At 47.0% G+C, this 18,722-nt stretch overlaps 1 protein-coding gene across 1 annotated transcript in view; it reads right to left on the reverse strand.

The window, feature by feature from the left end:
- LOC119962051 (inactive dipeptidyl peptidase 10-like) overlaps positions 1–18,722 on the reverse strand; it is a 1,164,028-nt gene that overhangs the window by 15,191 nt on the left and 1,130,115 nt on the right. The window contains 3 exon segments of the mRNA XM_038789842.1: positions 2,357–2,415; positions 13,735–13,834; positions 16,158–16,212. Of these exon segments, the coding sequence (XP_038645770.1) occupies positions 2,357–2,415; positions 13,735–13,834; positions 16,158–16,212 (214 nt within the window).

Consider the following 18,722-nt stretch of genomic DNA (forward strand, 5'->3'; position numbering starts at 1 on the left):
TTAGCGACTTTGATCATTGGTAACTTTTTTTCGAGTCCATTATTAAAGATGAGATTGCGGTGTGCTTGGAGGTACATGATAAAATAGGACTGAATCAACATAGCTTCATCAAGAGAGCTCATGCCTGACAAATCTGATACAATTCTTTGAGGAGATAATGAGGAAGTTAGACAAGAGAGAGCCAGTGGGTGTGATCTATTTGGAGAATATTCCAGAAGGCTTTTGATAAGGTGCCACACAGGAGGCTGCTAAATAAGATAAAAGCCTATGGTGTTCGGGGCAAGGTACTGGCATGGATAGAGGATTGGCTGACTGGCAGAAGGCAGAGAGTGGGGATGAAGGGGTCTTTTTCAGGATGGCAGCTGGTGACTAATGGTATTTCCCAGGGGCCAGTGTTGGAACTACAATTATTCACAATATACATTAAAACTTTTGAAGAAGGAACTGAAGGCATTGTTGCTAAATTTGCAGGTGATATAAAGATATGTAAAGGGACAGGTACTTTTGTGGAAGTGGGGAGGCTGCAAAAGGACTTGGGCAGGCTAGGAGATTGGCAGAATGGATGCAATGTGGAAAAGTACGAGGTTATGCACTTTGGTAGGAAGAATGGAGGCATAGATTACTTTCTAAATGGGGAAAGGCTTCAGAAATCTGAAGGCCAAAAGGACTTCAGATTCATAGTTCAGGATTCTCTTGAGGCTAACAGGCAGAATCAGTTAGCAGTTAGGAAGGCAAATGCAATATTAGCATTCATTTTGAAAGGGCTACAATACAAGAGCAGGGATGGACTGCTAAGGCTGTATAAGGCTCTAGTCAGACCCCATTTGCAAAATTGTGAGCTGTTTTGAGCCCCGTATCTAAGGAAAGATGTGATGGTCTTGGCTGCACGGTAGCACAAGTGGATAGCACTGTGGCTTCACAGCGCCAAGGTCCCAAGTTCGATTCTCCGCTGGGTCACTGTCTGTGCGGAGTCTGCACATTCTCCCCGTGTCTGTATGGGTTTCCTCCGGGTGCTCCGGTTTCCTCCCACAGTCCAAAGACGTGCTGGTTTGATGGATTGGCCATGATAAATTGCGCTTAGTGACCAAAAAAGTTAGGAGGGGTTATTGGGTTACTTGGTTAGGGTGGAAGTGAGGGCTTAAGTGGGTCGGTGCAGACTCGATGGACCGAATGGCCGCCTTCTACACTGTATCTATGTCTTGGAGGGGATCCAGAGGAGGTTCACAAGACTGATCCCTGAATGAAGGGCTTGTCATAGGAGCAGTTGAGGACTCTGGGTCTGTACTCGATGGAGTTTAGAAGGATGAAGGGGGATCCCATTGAAACTTACAGAATACTTAGAGGCCTAGATCACGGAGACTTGGAGAAGATATTGCTACTAGTAAGAGAGACTTGAACCCAAGGACACAGCCTAAAACTGAAGGAATGATCCCCAAACAGAGATAAGGAGGAATTTCTTCAGACAGACGGTGGTGAATCTGTGGAACTCTTTGCCGCAAAAGGCTGTGGAGGCCAAGTCACTGAGTGTCTTTAAGACAGAAATAGATAGACTCTTGATGAATAAGGGGATCAGGGATTATGGGGAGAAGGCAGGAGACTAGGGATGAGATACATATCAGCCATGATTGAATGGTAAAGCAGATTCAATGGACTGAATGGCCTAATTCTGCTCCTATGTCCTATGGTCTTATGGAAATTAGCTGTGAAAAATCAATGCTAAGGCAGGGGTCTCCTTTTTCGGGTGGGATGTCAGCATGACAGTGCTTTTCTTTGTCCCTCTGTAACCAGCCCTACTCTGACATATTTTCCTGGAATGAGGTTTATTGGATAACTACAGTGAGCTCCTGGTGTGTCTTTACCATCAAGTGGAGACCTGCTTTTATGAGTAAAGAAATCATGATGTTGGTGCAGCAATGATATAACAAAGTGGCCGTGGCCTGTAACATGTAAGCATGTGCAGCAGAATACAATGTGAGGAGGCATTTCATTCCATACAGGGAGACCTGGGTCTTTATCAATGCTTCATGGTGTCTATTAGTATCTTCCAAATTTCAGCATTGGGAGAGAGTGGTGACTGGCATGAAGAAAGAGCTCTGCTGGGTCTATGCCTCATGACCATTTGCACGCATAGGTGGGGATGGATTGGCCAGACCAATCTGGTGGAGGTCGGGCAGGGACATCCTGGTTAGGATAGTGAGACAGTGTTCGGTCTTTCAGACATTGTTCTTCAGACTATTCTCATCTATGATCCCTTCTGATTTTGGGTGGGATAGTGCTGAGCATTTCTGGCCAAAATGTTAAATGATTGAATTGGTACGCAGCCTTTTCCTTCTTGAGTGTGTTTTTAAGAACTCACTTGATAAATGTTTTCATCTCGTGATGGGAATCCAAGGTATCGCTCTGTGAATGCTGAAGCTGTATGAAGAAAAGTCAATTTAATCCACATTTGCATGGTGTCTTCACCCTTGTGAATGAACTAACATTAAACAACCAACAATAACTTACCTGAACCCTTACCCTTTTCCTGTGAGACTGAACAACATGAGGCGATCAGTCCTCTTAGGTGCCAATGCCAGCTTTATAATTAACTTGTGGCTAACAAAATGATGGAATATTAAACTTGATTTAAGTTAAAACTGAAATCTGTGAACAGATTTCTCAAGAAGCAGTATTAGCCATTCATCTTTTTCTGTGTTTATCAAGGCACCTTAAATACAACTGGTGTGCAACCTCTTCCAGTACAGCAACAGGACAATGAAAATGTAATCAAGGTTGCATTGAAAGACTCAATTGCTGCCATTCTTTTTTTTTAATTTAGAGACCTAATTCTATTTTTCCAATTAAGGGGGATTTAAACATAGAAAATACAGCACAGAACAGACCCTTCGGCCCACAATGTTGTGCCAAACTTTTGTCCTAGATTAAGAACAAATTAATCTGCATCCCATCACTCTACCATAATACATGTACCTATCCAATAGCCGCTTGAAGGTCCCTGATGTTTCCGACTCAACTACTTCCATAGACAGTGCATTCCATGCCCCCACTACTCTCAGAAGCTATTATTTAAACCACAATATCTTGAGCGTGACCAAATCACCTACTCTGCACGTTCTTTTGGGTCGTGGGGGTGAGAACCACGCAGACGCGGGAAGAATGTGCAAACTCCACATGGAAAGTGACCCGGAGCCGGGATCAAACCCGGGTCCCAGGCATCGTGAGGCAGCAGTGCTAACCACTGCGCCACCGTGCTGCCCCAATTGCTGCCATTCGTGCAAACCATTTTAACTGCAGTTATTAGTATGGTATGGAACTTTAATTTTACTTCCCATCATCAATATGAATAAAATTATAAATACTAAAAATTCCGGCAAAAAATGGAAAGGTTTACTGTCATCTGGCTTTAAAATTTTAAAGATGCCATTGACTTGCCATTTAAATTCAAAATCTAGGAAGCCTATTTCTTAAGATCTTATCAGTAAATGGTTATGGGAAAGTAGAGTTGATTATCATACCATGATCTCATTGAATGGTGGAGTGGATTTGATGGGCTGAATGGGCTACTTCTGCTCTTATATCTTGTGGTCTTATGGTCTTAAGAAGGGTGACAGGCCAGCTAAGTCTGGGAGAGAGCTTTTCATGAAACATTATTTCCTTTCCAATTTTGCTCATCTGTTTTTTGTTCGGATCTGTAGGTGAGATTTTAACTCATTTAAAACCCACCCCTTGCACAGGGTTAAATTAGGCCCTTTATGTCAAGCAGTCGAAGAGGTGTGGTAGACAGCAACACAGCCTGAGTTAACCTGTCAAGATTAGAGTGATGAGTGTCTGGCTGAGAAATTAGCCGGCCTTCATTTCAATAAATAACTTGTGATTGAATCCAGAGAGAAATGTTAAGCATGTCATCAATTGTACTGGCAGCTCAATAATTACTGTTCAAAAAGAAAAGTGTTGAACAGTCAATATGATAAGATAAATGACTGACACGGAATTTCTCAAGAGATCCGTGAATATGCAGTCTTCCTTGGAAATAGAAGCTATGGTACAAGGACAGATATTTGTCATTCATAAGAAAGTATATTGGGCTGGATTCTCCTGTCTCCCAGTCATGTTTTTCGTCGCCTCAGTTTCGCTGGCGGCAGGATTGAATCTTCCCGCCACTTGTCAATGGGATTTCCCATTGAAGCCACTCTACACTTCCGGGAAACCCCTAGGTGGGGGTGTGCTGCGGGCGGGAAGGGAGAACTTGAATGGCCGGAGAATTCCAGCTGCTACTAGTAGCCAGTATGGATTTTTAAATCTCAAACATCTTTGACCTTTATTACTATTCTGTCTGACTTCTCAACTTAAATTGATTTAATATCAAATTTTGAACGCAGAAACACAGACAAATCAAGGAATTTGCTATCTCTACATAAATTCTATATAGGGTCTCACCATACAACTTTGCACAATTGCATCTCCATAAAATTTCCATGCTTGTTTCCTTGCTGAACACTTTTTTTCAGCATTGACTTCATTTTTGTCAAAATGATTCAAAAATATGGATAATCAAAAAGCCAAACCTGTCTGCCATAACAGTATACAATAAGGGACCCTTATTGTGGGGAGATGTTGGTGCAGTGGTACTGTCACTGGACGTGTAATTGAGAGTATTGTAATAAGGACCTGGGTTCCAATCCCACTATGGCTGATGGTGATGTGTGAATTCAATAAAAGAAATCTGGAATTTAAAGCGCAGATGACCATGTTGCAAAAACTTGCTAAGATCTCCCATCCTTAACTGGTCTGGCCTACATGTGACTTGAGATCCACAGCAATGTGGCTGACTCTTCAATACCCTCCAAAATGGTAAATAGGGATGGGCAATTATGGGCATGTGCCATGAATGACTTTTTTCAAACCCTCCTGAATAGAGCATTGGGGAGAAAGTTGAAGACCCATACCTCCCCCAAAGTTTTTTTGTTCATTCATGAGATGTTGGTGTTGCTGGCTAGAACATAGAACAGTACAGCACAGAACAGGCCCTTCGGCCCTCGATGTTGTGCTGAGCATTGTCCGAAACCAAGATCAAGCTATCCCACTCCCTGTCATTCTGGTGTGCTCCATGTGCCTATCCAATAACTGCTAGGTCAGCATTTATTGCCCATCGCAAATTGCCCTTGAGCAGCTTTTGGTGAGCAGTCTTCCGGCATCGCTGCAGTCCATTTGGTGCCGGTATGTCCACAGTTAGGGAGTTCCAGGTTTTGACCAAGCAACAGCGATGGAAGGAAGGTCATTGATGAAGCAGCTGAAGGTGGTTGGACTTAGGACATTACCCTGAGGAACTACTGCAGTGATGTCCTTGAACTGAGATGATTGACCTTCAACCACAACTATCTTCCATTGACTCCAGGAGGGGAAGGTTTGCCCCTGTTTCTAGTTGACTCCAGGTTTGCCAGGGCTCCTTAATGCCACACTTGGTCAAATTTAGTTGTTTTTTAATAAATGTTTTTTATTGGGTTTTTGAACAAAGTATATGTACTGTTATGTGCACAAAATAGAATACATATATATATAGAAGAGAAGGGAACACGCACAAAAAACAAAACAAACAACAACAAAAAAGTTAGAATAAAATAACTGGTAGGGTATTATGTGCTAGCTCAACAACAGCAGCTCTGTACAATTGGCAATATTGTTTTTAGCACATAAGTAGGCATCTGTTTGTAGGGGTGTGGAAACTGGGGGGGAGGGGGTACATATACATTTGGGCACTGGGGAAACAATTACAGAACAAATACAGAGGGCAATACGCGAATGGATCTGGTGTTGGTGTTGTTGCTTGGTTCTCCCAGACGGTTTTCGCTGCCGTTGTCGTCTCGCGATCACCTCTGCTTCAGCCGTTCGTCCCGTCTTTCACCCGGATTTTCCTTGTTCTCTGCTCCTGTAGCTGCCAGGTTTCCTGTGCCCTCCTTCCGGCTGTCATTCCCTTGCCTCCCCCCAACCTCACTGGTTCTCCTCTATTGTTCCCTGTCTCAACCCTCTTCCCTCCCCCTCCCCTCCCCCCTTCTGCCCCCTCTCCCCCACCCCCTTCTCCTGTGGTTCGCCTTTCTTTACTCTTAGATTTAGCTGCTACCCCCCCCCCCCCCCCCCCCCCCCCCCCGCCCGCCCCGGTCTATCCCTCCCTCCCCCGCCTCGGCTACTTTCCCCTGATTCTTGGCTACTTGGCTATTCTTCTGCTTGCTCATTGGCCGCAAACAAGTCCCAGAACAATTGGGTGAATGGCTCCCACGTTCTGTGGAAGCCGTCGTCTGACCCCCGGATGGCGAATTTGATTTTCTCCATTTGGAGAGATTCCGAGAGGTCGGACTGCCAGTCTGCAGCTTTGGGTGGTGCTGCTGACCGCCAGCCGAACAGGATTCTACGGCGGGCGATCAGGGAGGCAAAGGCAAGGGCGTCCGTCCTCCTCCCCAGGAATAGATCTGGCTGGTCTGATACCCCGATGACCGCCACTATCGGGCATGGCTCCACCCTCATCCCCACCACTTTGGACATTGCCTCGAAGAAGGCTGTCCAGTACCCCGCATGTCTGGGACAAGACCAGAACATATGGGTGTGGTTGGCTGGACCTCCTTGGCATCGTTCACATCTATCCTCCACCTCCGGGAAGAACCTACTCATATGAGTTCTTGTTAAGTGAGCTCTATGTACCACTTTTAGTTGCGTCAGGCTGAGCCTTGTGCACGCGGAGGTGGAGTTGACCCTATGAAGTGCTTCGCTCCAGAGTCCCCACCCTATTTCAATCCCATGGTCTTCCTCCTATTTGTTTCCTGTTGCGTCCAGTACTCTGTCGGCCCTTTCTACCAGTCGGTCATACATGTCACTACAGTTCCCTTTATCTAGGATGCTTGAATCAGTAATTCTTCCAGTAATGCCTGTCATGGCAGTGGTGGATATGTCCTTATCTCCTTTCGTAGGAAGTTTTTGAGCTGCAGGTACCTTAGCTTGTTCTCCCGGCTAGCTGGAATTCCTCTGTCAGTTCATCCAGTGTTGGGATCCTGCCGTCCGTGTATAGGTCCCTGATTATCAGTGTCCCTCCGTCCTGTCCCCACCTTTTAAAGGTGGTGTCAGTCAGCGCTGGTGTGAACCTATGGTTGTTGCAGATGGGAGCGTTGTCTGACATTTTGGTCAGGCCAAATTGCTGCCGTAGTTGGTTCCAGGATTGGAGGGTGGCAATCACCACCGGACTGCTGGAGTGTTTTTTGGGTGCGGATGGGAGTGCCGCCGTGGCGAGGGCCCAGGGGGAGGTCCCCATGCAGGAGGCCTCTTCCATGCACATCCACTCAGCTTCTGGCTGCTTGATCCATCCCCTTATTCTCTCAGCTGTCACTGCCCAGTGGTAGAATTGTAGGTTTGGGAGGGCTAGCCCCCCCCCCCCCCATTGGATTTTGTTTTTTGTAGGACTTTCTTTGGGATCCTAGCATTCTCTCTCCCCCCCCCCCCCCCGCCCCCCCTCCCCCCCCCGCCCCCCCCCCCCCCCCCCCATACGAACACCATGATTAGTTTGTCTAGTGCTTTGAAAAACGCCTTGGGGATATAGATCGGGATGGATCTAAGTAGGAAGAGGCACCTGGTTCATTTTGATCGTCTGGACTCTCCCCGCAAGGGAGAGTGGGAGTGTCCTCCATCTTTGCAGGTCCTTTTTTACTTCCTCTGTCAGACTGGTGAGGTTCCATTTGTGGATTCCTTTCCAGTCATGGGCTACTTGGATCCCCAGGTAGCGGAATTTGTGTCGGGCTTGTTGAAACCACAGTCCCGTTAGTGCTGCCCCCCGTTCCTTGTGGGTGTACTGGGAAGATCTCGCTTTTGCTCATGTTGAATTTGTAGGCACCAAACTCTTTCAGGAGCGCGATAATTCCGTCCATGCTGCTTTGTGGGTCCGAAATGTAGAGGAGCAGGTCATCTGCATAGAGTGAGACTCTGTGCTCTCTGCCGCCCCTTTGGATCCCCCTCTATCTTTTTGCTGCTCTGAGAGCAATTGCTAGTGGCTCAATTGCTAGAGCGAACTGCAGTGGGGACAGTGGGCATCCTTGTCTGGTGCCCCTGTGCAGCTGGAAGTATCGGGCGTTGGTGGTGTTGGTCCGTACGCTCGCCATGGGAGAGTTGTATAGGAGTTTTACCCAGGAGGTGAACTCTGTTCCAAGCCTGAACCGCTCCAGTACCTCTATGAGGTATTTCCATTCGACTCTGTCAAAGGCCTTTTCTGCGTCCAGGGAGGCAATCACCTCTGGTGTTCTCTCCTCGGATGGGGTCATTATCATGTTTAGCAGGTGGCTGATGTTCGAGGTTAGCTGCCTACCTTTGACAAAACCCGTCTGGTCCTCTGTGACCACCTCTGGTACGCAGTCTTCTAGCCTTTTGGCTACGATTTTGGCCAGTATTTTGGCATCTGCGTATGACCCACATTCTGTTGGCTCTTTATCTTTCTTTGGTACCAGCGAGATTGAGGTCTATGCTAGCGTAGGTGGCAGTGTGCCCCTTACTAGCGAGTCTGTGAACATCTCCCGCAGGTGGGGGGCCAGTGCTGTCGTAAATTATTTGTAGAAGTCCGCCGGGAACCCGTCTGGTCCCGGAGCCTTCCCTGCCTGCATGGAGCTAATGTTGTCCATGATCTCTCCGAGTGCTAGTGGTGCTTTCAGACCCTGTTTTCTGTCCTCCCCCACAACTGGTATGTCCAGTCCATCAAGGAACCGTTTCATCCCAGGCTCCCCCATTGGGGGCTCTGAGGTGTACAGCCCTTGGTAAAAGGCCTTGAAGGTTTTGTTAATCTTTTCTGTTTCTGTTTCCAATGTGCCTCTGGTAACTCTGATTTGTGCAATTTCTCTGGTGGCTGCCTGCTTTCTCAGCTGGTGTGCCAGCATGTGGCTGGTCTTGTCTCCGTGTTCGTATAGGGTCTCACGTGCCTGGCAGAGTTGGTGCGCTGCTTTCCTGGCGGAGAGCAGATCAAAGTTCCTTTGTAGCTCTTTCCTCTCCTCCAGGAGCTCTACGGTCGGGGCCTCGGAGTATTTACGGTCTAGCTCCAGCATGGAGTTGACCAGCTGCTGCCTAGCCGCCCTTTCCTCCATATCTCTTCGAGCTTTGAAAGCGATAATTTCCCCTCTTACTACGGCCTTTAGTGCTTCCCAGAATGTGGAGGGTGAGAGCTCTTTGTTTTGGTTGATCTCCGTGTACTCTGCTATGGCCTGTAATATCTTTTCATTGAAGGCCTTGTCTGCTAGTAGGGCAATGTCAAACCGCCATGTGGGGCGTTGGGCCCTGCCCGTTTCCAGCCTCACGTCCATGTAGTGTGGAGTGTGGTTGGATATCACAATTGCAGAGTATTTCACTTTGTCTATTCCTGGAAGCACCGTTTTCCCCACCACAAAGAAGTCAATTCTGGTGTTTACGTTGTGTACTGGGGAGAAGGAGGCAAACTCCTTCTCCCCTGGGTGGGTGAACCTCTAGGGGTCCACCGCTCCCATCTGTTCCATTAAGTGACCGAGTTCCCTTGCCATGCTTGACGTTTTCCCTATTTTGGAGCTTGATCTGTCAGTAATTGGATCCTGTACACAGTTGAAGTCCTCCCCCATGATTAGTCGGTGCGTCGCTGTGTCGGGGATTTCTGCCATGGTCTTTTTGATGAAGCTCGTGTCGTCCCAGTTGGGCGCATACACGTTAACTTGTACTACTGGTGCCCCATCCAGGGCCCCGCTGACCATGATGTACTGTCCCCCTGGATCCGTAACCGTCTTTGTCACCCTAAACATCGTCTTCTCGCTGATCAGTATTGCCACGCCCCCACCGGCCCTCGTCCCATAGCAGGAATGGTAGGTTTGCCCGACCCAGCCCTTTCTTACCCGCAGTCGGTCCTGCTCCCTCAGGTGTGTCTCTTGGAGGAAGACTATGTCGGCCTTCATATTTCTTAGGTGGGTGAGGACTCTGGATATTTTCACTGGGCTGTTGAGTCCCCTTACATTCCAGCTGACTATCTTGGTGGGGGACTTCTGTCCCCCCCCCCACTCCTGTGGGATTAACCATACTTATCTGGTGGACATGCCCCTGCCCTCCGGCGTTTCCCTTTGTTAGTGGGCCATCCAGGATGGCCGCTGTCACTGCTCTCTCCATGTGGTTGGGTCCCTGCGCTCTGGGGTTTCCCTTTGTCCTGGGGGAACTCTACATGGCGGCCCACTGTGCATCCGCCACGCGGGTAGTCCCCTGCACTCTGGAGTCTCCCTTCTCCCAGAGACGGTACTGGGTGGTTGCTTGTAGCGATTCCTTGTTCCGAGCCTTTGGTTCTGGCAATTCGTAGCCCTATTATTATTCTCTTTCTAGCCTTGTTTGTCCCTCCTTCCCTGTCCCTGTCCTCCCCTCCCCCCCTGGTCATCCCCTTTCCCCCCCTTTTTCTCCCCTCTCCTGTATACCTCTCTTTCGTCCCTCTTTACCCTGTTCCTATCCCCGTTTGCTTTCCCGTCTCTGTTGAACAGTGTCCCCCTGCCTGGCGCCTTCCCCCCTGTTGGGCGCGCACTGCGGCCCTGCTTTGTTGCATGCCTCCAGCTCTAGCTGTCCTGCTAGTGCGGTGGCCCCCCTCTCGGGGGTTACTGTCTCGCTTCTCCCTCGCCCGACCTCTACGTTTATCTGCCCTCTCTTCCCCCGTCCTACCCTGCACTCCTCTCACTTGCTCTCCCTTCTCCGCTACTCTCATTCCCTCGTGCTGGGGCCTGGTCTCCCACCTGAGGCGGTCCCTCGGGTAGTGGTTTGCTTTTTGTTCAGGGTGCACTTGCCATGGCGGGGTGGGGGATGGGGGGGGCCTGGCATTGCCCCCCCCCCCGCCCCCGTTGGCGTGCTGCTGCCCCTTGCCAGGGGCCCATTATTTCTACCCTTGCTGTCGGCTTTCCAGCCCGTGTTCCCCGACAAACTTGTTTGCTTTGGCGGGGGCTGTGAAGAAGTACTTTCTTTCTTGGTATGTGACCTAAAGTTTCGCTGGGTACACATACCAAAACGCATATTGCTCATGTGAAGAGCTGCTTTCGCTCTATTGAATTCGGCCCGTCTCCTGGCTAGGTCTGTCCCAATGTCGTTGTAGACTCTAATGAAGTGCCCTTCCCATTTGCAGGTTCTGTTTTTCCTGGCCCAGCGCAGGATTGTTTTCCTGTCTTGGTACCGGTGCAGTTTAGCTATAACTGCCCTAGGGTGGTCCCCTGCCTTGGGCTTCGGGCGCAGCGACCGGTATGCTCTGTCCATTTCTGGTGGGTTGGGGAACGTTTTCCTCCCCACTAAGTTACCCAGCAACTCAGCCACGTATGCCGTGGGGTCTCTATCCTCGATTCCCTCTAGAAGGCCCACTATCCTTTCATTTTGCCTTCTTGAGCGGTTTTCCTGATCGCCCACTCTGTCCTTCAAGCTCCCCTGCTTTGTGACCAGTCTTGCCACCTCCTTCTCCAGAGCCATGGTCTGGTCTCTCTTGTCAGTTGCGGTTTTTTCCAACTCCTTAATGGTCGCCTCTTGGGCTTCCAGTTTCTCCTCTTCTCTGCCCAAGGCGAGCTGCTCCTCCGTCAGGGCCTTGGCCATTGCTGCCTGCACCGCAGCCTCCATGCCTGCCCTAGCCTCGGCCTTGTTTTTCTGCTGATGTTCCCTCAGCGCCTCGGCAAAGGATGCCTTCCAGTTCCAGTTCCCCCCTGGCCCAAGGGGAAAAAGCTCCTGTCTGACCAGTTCTTTTTGTTGCGGCGGGCCTTCCAATCCGCCACTTCGTGTGCCAGTTAGCTCATCTGAACGGGCTTTCTCATTGCCGCTTCTGCTTCTGGTGCCCTTTCTCCCTCTGCCTTGGCTACCTTTCCCCTTTTTATTCTCCCCCCTTTCCTTTTCTCTCCTTTTCTTTTCACCTTCAACACTTTTTTCCCCCCTCTTAAACCCTTTTTTCAAAAAATTGAAAACATTTTTCTTAAAAAAGAGGAAAGAAAAATGTTTTCTTTCTCTTTACAAGTTTCCTCTTCAAAAAGTTTTTGGGGAAGTTCTTTTTCTTTCTCTCACCACAAGCCGGGTCGGTCACGAGGGTCGAGAGAGAGAGAGAGAGGCTTCTGGCTGGGCCGGGTATCCTCATTTGTTCCGCTGCCTGCCTCGTGGTTGCTGCCGGGGGGGGGGGGGGGGGGGGGGGGGGGGGTTCTGGGGGGGGGGGGGTCTGTCCCCGCCACTGGCTCGGTCCTTGCTCGGTCCCCGCGTTCTCCTGCCACTCCTGCTGTGCGGGGGTGGGAGGTCGATCCCTGCCGCTGGCTCGATCCCTGCTGCTGGCTCGGTCCTCACTCAGTCCCGGTCCCTGCGTTTTCTCCTGCCGTGTGCAGCGTGGGGGGGGGGGGGGGGGGGAGTCCAGCCGGTTTGCGCGTTTTGTCTTTTTTCCTCTCCCCCCGGGAACGGGACGCAACTGTCAGAGCTCCGTTGCCCGCGACCGCTCATCAAATTTAGCTTTGATGAAAACGGCAGTCACTCTTACGTCACCTCTGGAGTTCAGCTCTTTTGTCCATTTTTAAACTGAGGCTGAATTGAAATCAAGAGCTGAGTGGTCCTAGTGGAACCCAAGCTGAGCATCAGTGAGCAGGTTATGACTATGCAAGTGCCACTTGATAGCATTTCAATCGCTTTACTGATGAGTGAGAGTGATCTGATGGGTTGTCAATTGGCCGGTTAGATTAGACCTGCTTTTTATGTAAAGGACATATCACATACATAAAGTGCATAAAATGTTACCCAACAAGGTCAAGGCCAATAGATGATCATTTCATCATTTGACACTAAGAGGTTGAAGCCTCTGTATCAGTGCACACCAGACTAGCTGGACAAAATAAATACATATTTTGAAAGAGATTGATTGAAAAAGACTGTCCTTCTTCTCTTTGATCCCTACATCTAAACGAATGATCCCAAGGCTCACGTGATATTTAAATTTAAATTAATCAAATTATACTGGTGAACTAAATATGCATCGGAGAGCTCACCATGCAGTTAAGATTATTCAAAGATTGAGCTACTGCGATGCCAGTAACAGTCCCGAGCTAAACGGAGAAAGTTGGAAGTTTGGCAATCGGGAAGCCGGGAGACCGGAAACAGGAAGAGGTCTGATTGATTTGGAAAGGGATCGAGTTATATTGGGAGAGAGATATTGGATTTGAAGAGAGATTAATGGTCGGCGATGATCAGTGAACATGGACAACGGGGGGGGGGGGGGGGGGGGGGGGGTCACTCCTGTCCCATTCAGCACCATATTCAGCTTCAACCTTTTTTTAAAACAGGTTTACCTCAGCGATAGCACCCTTTAAAAACCATCTGCTGGGCTGCCAGGCAAGCTGATCTTGCACACGCAGCCTCAAGTTAGTGTTAGGTTCATCATTTGAATATGCAATGGAATTTTAACGAAGGATAAATGTTCAGTACAAATGGGGATGGAATGCATGTTGGGTGGGCGTCCAAAAAGGGTGGGAGTGCATTGGCCAATTGTTGTGCACAAAGGACAATAAAGAATGGATGGGATGTGTGAAGGTAACCAATGTGATACTATTTCCTTTGCACCATTACCTAAGTTGAGTTGTACCCCAACGTATTGTCTGCAATAGTATAGAACAAACATTAACTGGAGGTGTGTCTGTTTTGGCACAGACTATAAGGGAAACATATAAACTTGCAGCATAGAGCATGAATGACTTATGATTTTTATTGTTTACTTACCGTACAATTTCCAGTCAGTAATTGGTGCTACCGCAACTCCACATTTGAAGATTCTGTCAGTGGAACTAAGAATCATGGATGTGACATAGCCTCCATATGCCTGTCAAATGTGTGACAAAATCTTATCACTTTTCAAAAGTTCAGTTTTAAAATATTTAAGATTAAATAACTAATTTCATATACCGTCTTTTTAGATTATTACAATTAAAATCTCGCTTTATTCTGATCTAAAGTGCAGATTTGTTTTGAAGTAATGGAAAAATTCATAAACAATGAAGAGTCTAATAAAAGTAAAATGGAGAAAACTTTCAAACTTTGACGGAATGGAAGATTACAAGCGCAGGATCATTGCTGGAGCCCTTGAGGGAGCATAAGTGAGGTGAGATCGTCAGGCCAGTCAAGGAGGCCTGGCAAGGGTAGGGAGGGGATTTGGTTTAAGGGATAGATGGGGTAGTCTTTCTGCACATGTAATGCTTTATGCCAGTGTGTCTATTCATTGGGCACTGGTTAACTAAGTAAGTGGGAGCTCCCCCACCAGGTTGCATCCATTCATTTGATATCAGAATGTTTGCAAGCTCAACGTCAAGTTGACCAGGATTGGAGTAGAGGTATGGGAAATCCTTGCTGCTGACCAGAAGGCAGCACGGTAGCATTGTGGCTGGCACAATTGCTTCACAGCTCCAGGGTCCCAGGTTCGATTCCGGCTTGGGTCACTGTCTGTGTGGAGTCTGCACATCCTCCCCGTGTGTGCGTGGGTTTCCTCTGGGTGCTCCGGTTTCCTCCCACAGTCCAAAGATGTGCAGGTTAGGTGGATTGGCCATGATAAATTGCCCAGTGTCCAAAATTGCCCTTAGTGTTGGGTGGGGTTATTGGGTTAAGGGGGTAGGGTGGAGGTGTTAACCTTGGGTCGGGTGCTCTTTCCTGGAGCCGGTGCAGACTCGATGGGCCGAATGAATGGCCTCCTTCTGCACTGTAAATTCTATGAAGTCCTGGAGACAAGCAACCAGGAAGGGCATGGAAAAAGCAGAGGCCAAATGCAATGTCCAGATTGAGGAAAAGGGAGCTTGCCAGAAGGAAGTAGACATCAGTCAGCCTTGGGCCAACCCTATTTATTTGTGTCAGCTGTAGAAAGGACTGCCATATGTGAATTGCTCTCTACAGACACAACAGATGGTGTTCAACATGCACCCTGGCCGCCCACCATCTTCTCCTGAGATGGACGATACCAAAGTCAAAAAATAAGTGAAACACTTGAGATTATATTGATTGTATCTGATCTGTTTAGGGCATGATGATCACCAGAGAACTGAAGCAGATGCTGCACAAATGTTGAAAATTATTATATTATCAGTTGCAAAATAATGCGACTCAATTAGTCGGGTAACAAAAAAAAAAGGCCCTTTGCACTATATCTTGAATATAATTGATTCCCTGCTTTGAGGCAAAGGAAGAAGAAGCTTGTGACATTGCAATATACAGCAAGAATTAAATTACTTTGCAGAATGGTAATAAAATTCCATTGTGCTAGTGTGAAAATAAACTTAAATAGATTTACATTAGTAATAAATTTTTTGGGGACGTAGTCCCAAACAAAATAGACCAAACAATGCTGATAGGCATAGAGCACTGGCGTGTAGTGGTACTGTCACTGGACTAGTGATCCAAACACCTAGGGTAATGCTTTGGGGTCCCAGGTTCGAATCCCATCATTGCAGCTAATGAAATAAAAAATCTGGAATTAAAAGCCAAATGATGACAATGAAACCATTGCCGATTTAAAAAAAAACCCACCTGGGTCACTAATGTCCTTCAGGGAAAGAAATCTGCCGTCCTTACCTGGTCTGGCCTACATGTGTCTCCAGACCCACATAGCAATGCGGTTGACTCTTAACTGCCCCCCCCCCCCCCCCCCCCCCCACTGAAATGGTCTTGCAAGCCATCAACTTCAAGAGAACTTAGGGATGGGCAACAAATGCTGGCCCAGCCAGTGATGCCCACATCCCAAGAACAAAAATAACCCTGTAAAATTCATCTCAATGTGTTAAAGGGTGGCACAGCAGCACACTGGTTCGCACAGTTGCTTCACAGCTCCAGGGTCCCAAGTTCGATTCCCGGCTTGGGTCAATGTCTATGCGGAGTCTGCACGTTCTCCCCGTGTCTGCGTGGGTTTCCACCGGGTGCTCCGTTTTCCTCTCACAGTCCAAAGATGTGCAGGTTAGGTGGATTGGCCATGCTAAATTGCTCTTGGTGTCCAAAAAGGTTAGGTGGGATTACTGAGTGACGGGGATAGGGTGGAGGCATGGGCCAAAGTAGGGTGCTCTTTCCAAGGGCCGGTGCAGACTCGATGGGTCGTATGGCCTCCTTCTGCACTGTAAATTCTATGATTCTATGAAATGCTATGATTTGTTACAACTGAAGTATACCTTCCCATAAACTCCTATTCTGTTTGCATCAATAAATGGTAATTTCAACAAAGATCTGAAATAAAAAGAAGAAAAAAAATCATTAAAACATTTAAGTTAAAAATGTTGCCATCTTAAAGTTACAAATATTTAAGTCATCACAACTGCTAAAAAGGTTGGTCTGAAATTATGGACCCCATTAAATGAACATTAATAACAAGTAGATAGTAATTGAACTGAAAATCTCTAATGCATTGAATGCTTACATTATGCTCAATGCGATCATTTCAGATTGGGGAGGTTTTTTAAAAATCAAAAACTGACATCAAATTTGGTAATGTTACGTGCTACACTATAAGCTTCTCTTCCATGACTAGTGCCACAGCAAGATAATGTTTTAGATAACTTGCTTGTTGGTTGACAATCAGATGGCATATTTAGTGGAGAGTATGTGAATTCGCGCAGTCTGAACAATTTCTCATCCACAGTAAATTCAAGCTCCATTGGAGTTCCCCTTGACCTCCCTTCACACAATTTCCTGCTCTCTTATCATTCTCTAACTTCCTTCTCTACATTCCAATATTCGTGGCTAAAATCTCAACTTTACCATCCAATGTGACCCACTAGTTTCATTGTGTCATTCACAGACGAGGTTATCGCAATTCCTTATATCCTCATTCCCCATGATTCTCTATGCAGCATAATACATAGCAGGTAGTATGCTTTTTCAGCTAGTTCAGCATAATTTTTCCTCCGAGTTAATTAAACCTGCATTTTCAAATGCACATGATGTACTTTGTGTCTCTCACCTTGGAGTGCAATTCCTCCCCAACCTTTCAGCTGTTGACATGACTATTTACCTGTAACACATTTCCTCCAATGCCTAACTCCGTGGGATTGATATTATTTAGTTCTGCTATTTGTTATGATCTCAGTTGGTGCTATAACGAGATGGGAAGATCCCATAATGGAACCCTGGCTCAAAGACTGTAACTTTTATTTCTTTTTAATAAAACGTGGAGGAACAGAAACGCTAATTATTTTTACCAAGAAATAAAATTAAATTATTAAGCATTAAAAAATTGGATTATGATACAATCTGCCTTTACTCCTCGCTTAGCTTAACCAATTACACATAGGTTTCAGGTTAACATAGATTACAAGTACATCTTAATCCACAATGGCCTCACTAACACAAAGTCCTTTTTAAGCACACAAGATGACTATTGCGAAAAACATACAATCCGCTCTGAATCCAAGTTAGTGTTTGTGGAGTTCTCCTCAGAAGCCCCCAGCCGATTGGCATGTGAGAGTTTCCAAACTACACGCTGCAAGAGCACACTTTTAAATCTTCGCTTTGATCTTTGACAAAAGGTCATCCGGACTCAAAAAGTTAGCTCTTTTCTCTCCCTACAGATCCTGCCAGACCTGCTGAGATTTTCCAGCATTTTCTCTTTTGGTTTTAAATCTTCTCTTCGAAGTATGCTTTCCCTTAGAGGTTTACATGCCAAACTCCAGACCAGGTTTTCCAAATGACACTTTTGAACAAAGCTTCTGCTCCACTTTTAACATTGAATCCAGTCCAAGATTTCATATCAACCCTGTGAGGATTTATTTGTCTTCAATGCTGTGCAGATTGCTCACAATTTCTTTAACTCTGGCATCAGACGTTTCATCTACCTCTGAAGTCTGATCTCCCATGTTAAATCTAGTTACTATAATTGTCTCTTTAACTCAGAATACCTTGTTTACTCTTCCTTGAATTCAAAGCAATACTTTGGTCTCCGTTCTCTTAACATCGGGGCGGGATTCTCCGACCTCCCCGCTGGGTCAGAGAATCGACCGGGGGGTGGGGGGGGGGGGGGGGCGGCTTGAATCCCGCCCCCGCCAGCTGCCGAAGTCTCCGGCGCCGGAGAATCCCGTCCCAGGTGTCTTAAACATTCTTTCTGTCTCAATTCCCTGCTTATCTAAATTGTATTTTGTTCCTTAGCAACCACCCATCTTTGCAGTTCCCTTGTCCTGTCCACTTCTCCTGGCAGAATTGAGAGCTGTTCATTCCCCAGTGTCTTGTCTCCAACTGCAATGGCTTCCAGTTAACAATAAAAAAAAGGAAAACCTTTCCTTCTGGAAAGTGGCCTCCTGTTGCAAAGCACTGACTTACTTCTATTTACTCTTCATGCTGCAACCCTCTCTAAGCACACCAGAAACACAGTTGGAAGCTAACCAACTCCCATTTATATAAACGGTTTAAATCTAGCATGAATCTAACTATAGATTTTACCTTTCCAGGCTCGAAAAACATCAAATTCAACCCACTTAAACTGATGATTACTAATACAAATATAAATCCCTTAAAACTATCTTTGTTTTTCTAACATCTTACTTTCAATTGAAGTGAGGTAACCTCTAACAATGGCTCCTCTGGAGGATCCCCAAGGAACCACCATTGGTTCCTTCCTCTTGTTTAAGTACATGCTGTCCTTTGGCGACTTAATTTAAAGATATAAGATCAGCTTGCACACATACACTGATGATGTCCAGCACTACCTCTTCACTACCACGACACCGCCTCCTCACTAGCAGATT

This window comes from Scyliorhinus canicula, chromosome 2 (assembly GCF_902713615.1).
Source record: "Scyliorhinus canicula chromosome 2, sScyCan1.1, whole genome shotgun sequence".
NCBI lineage: Eukaryota > Metazoa > Chordata > Chondrichthyes > Carcharhiniformes > Scyliorhinidae > Scyliorhinus > Scyliorhinus canicula.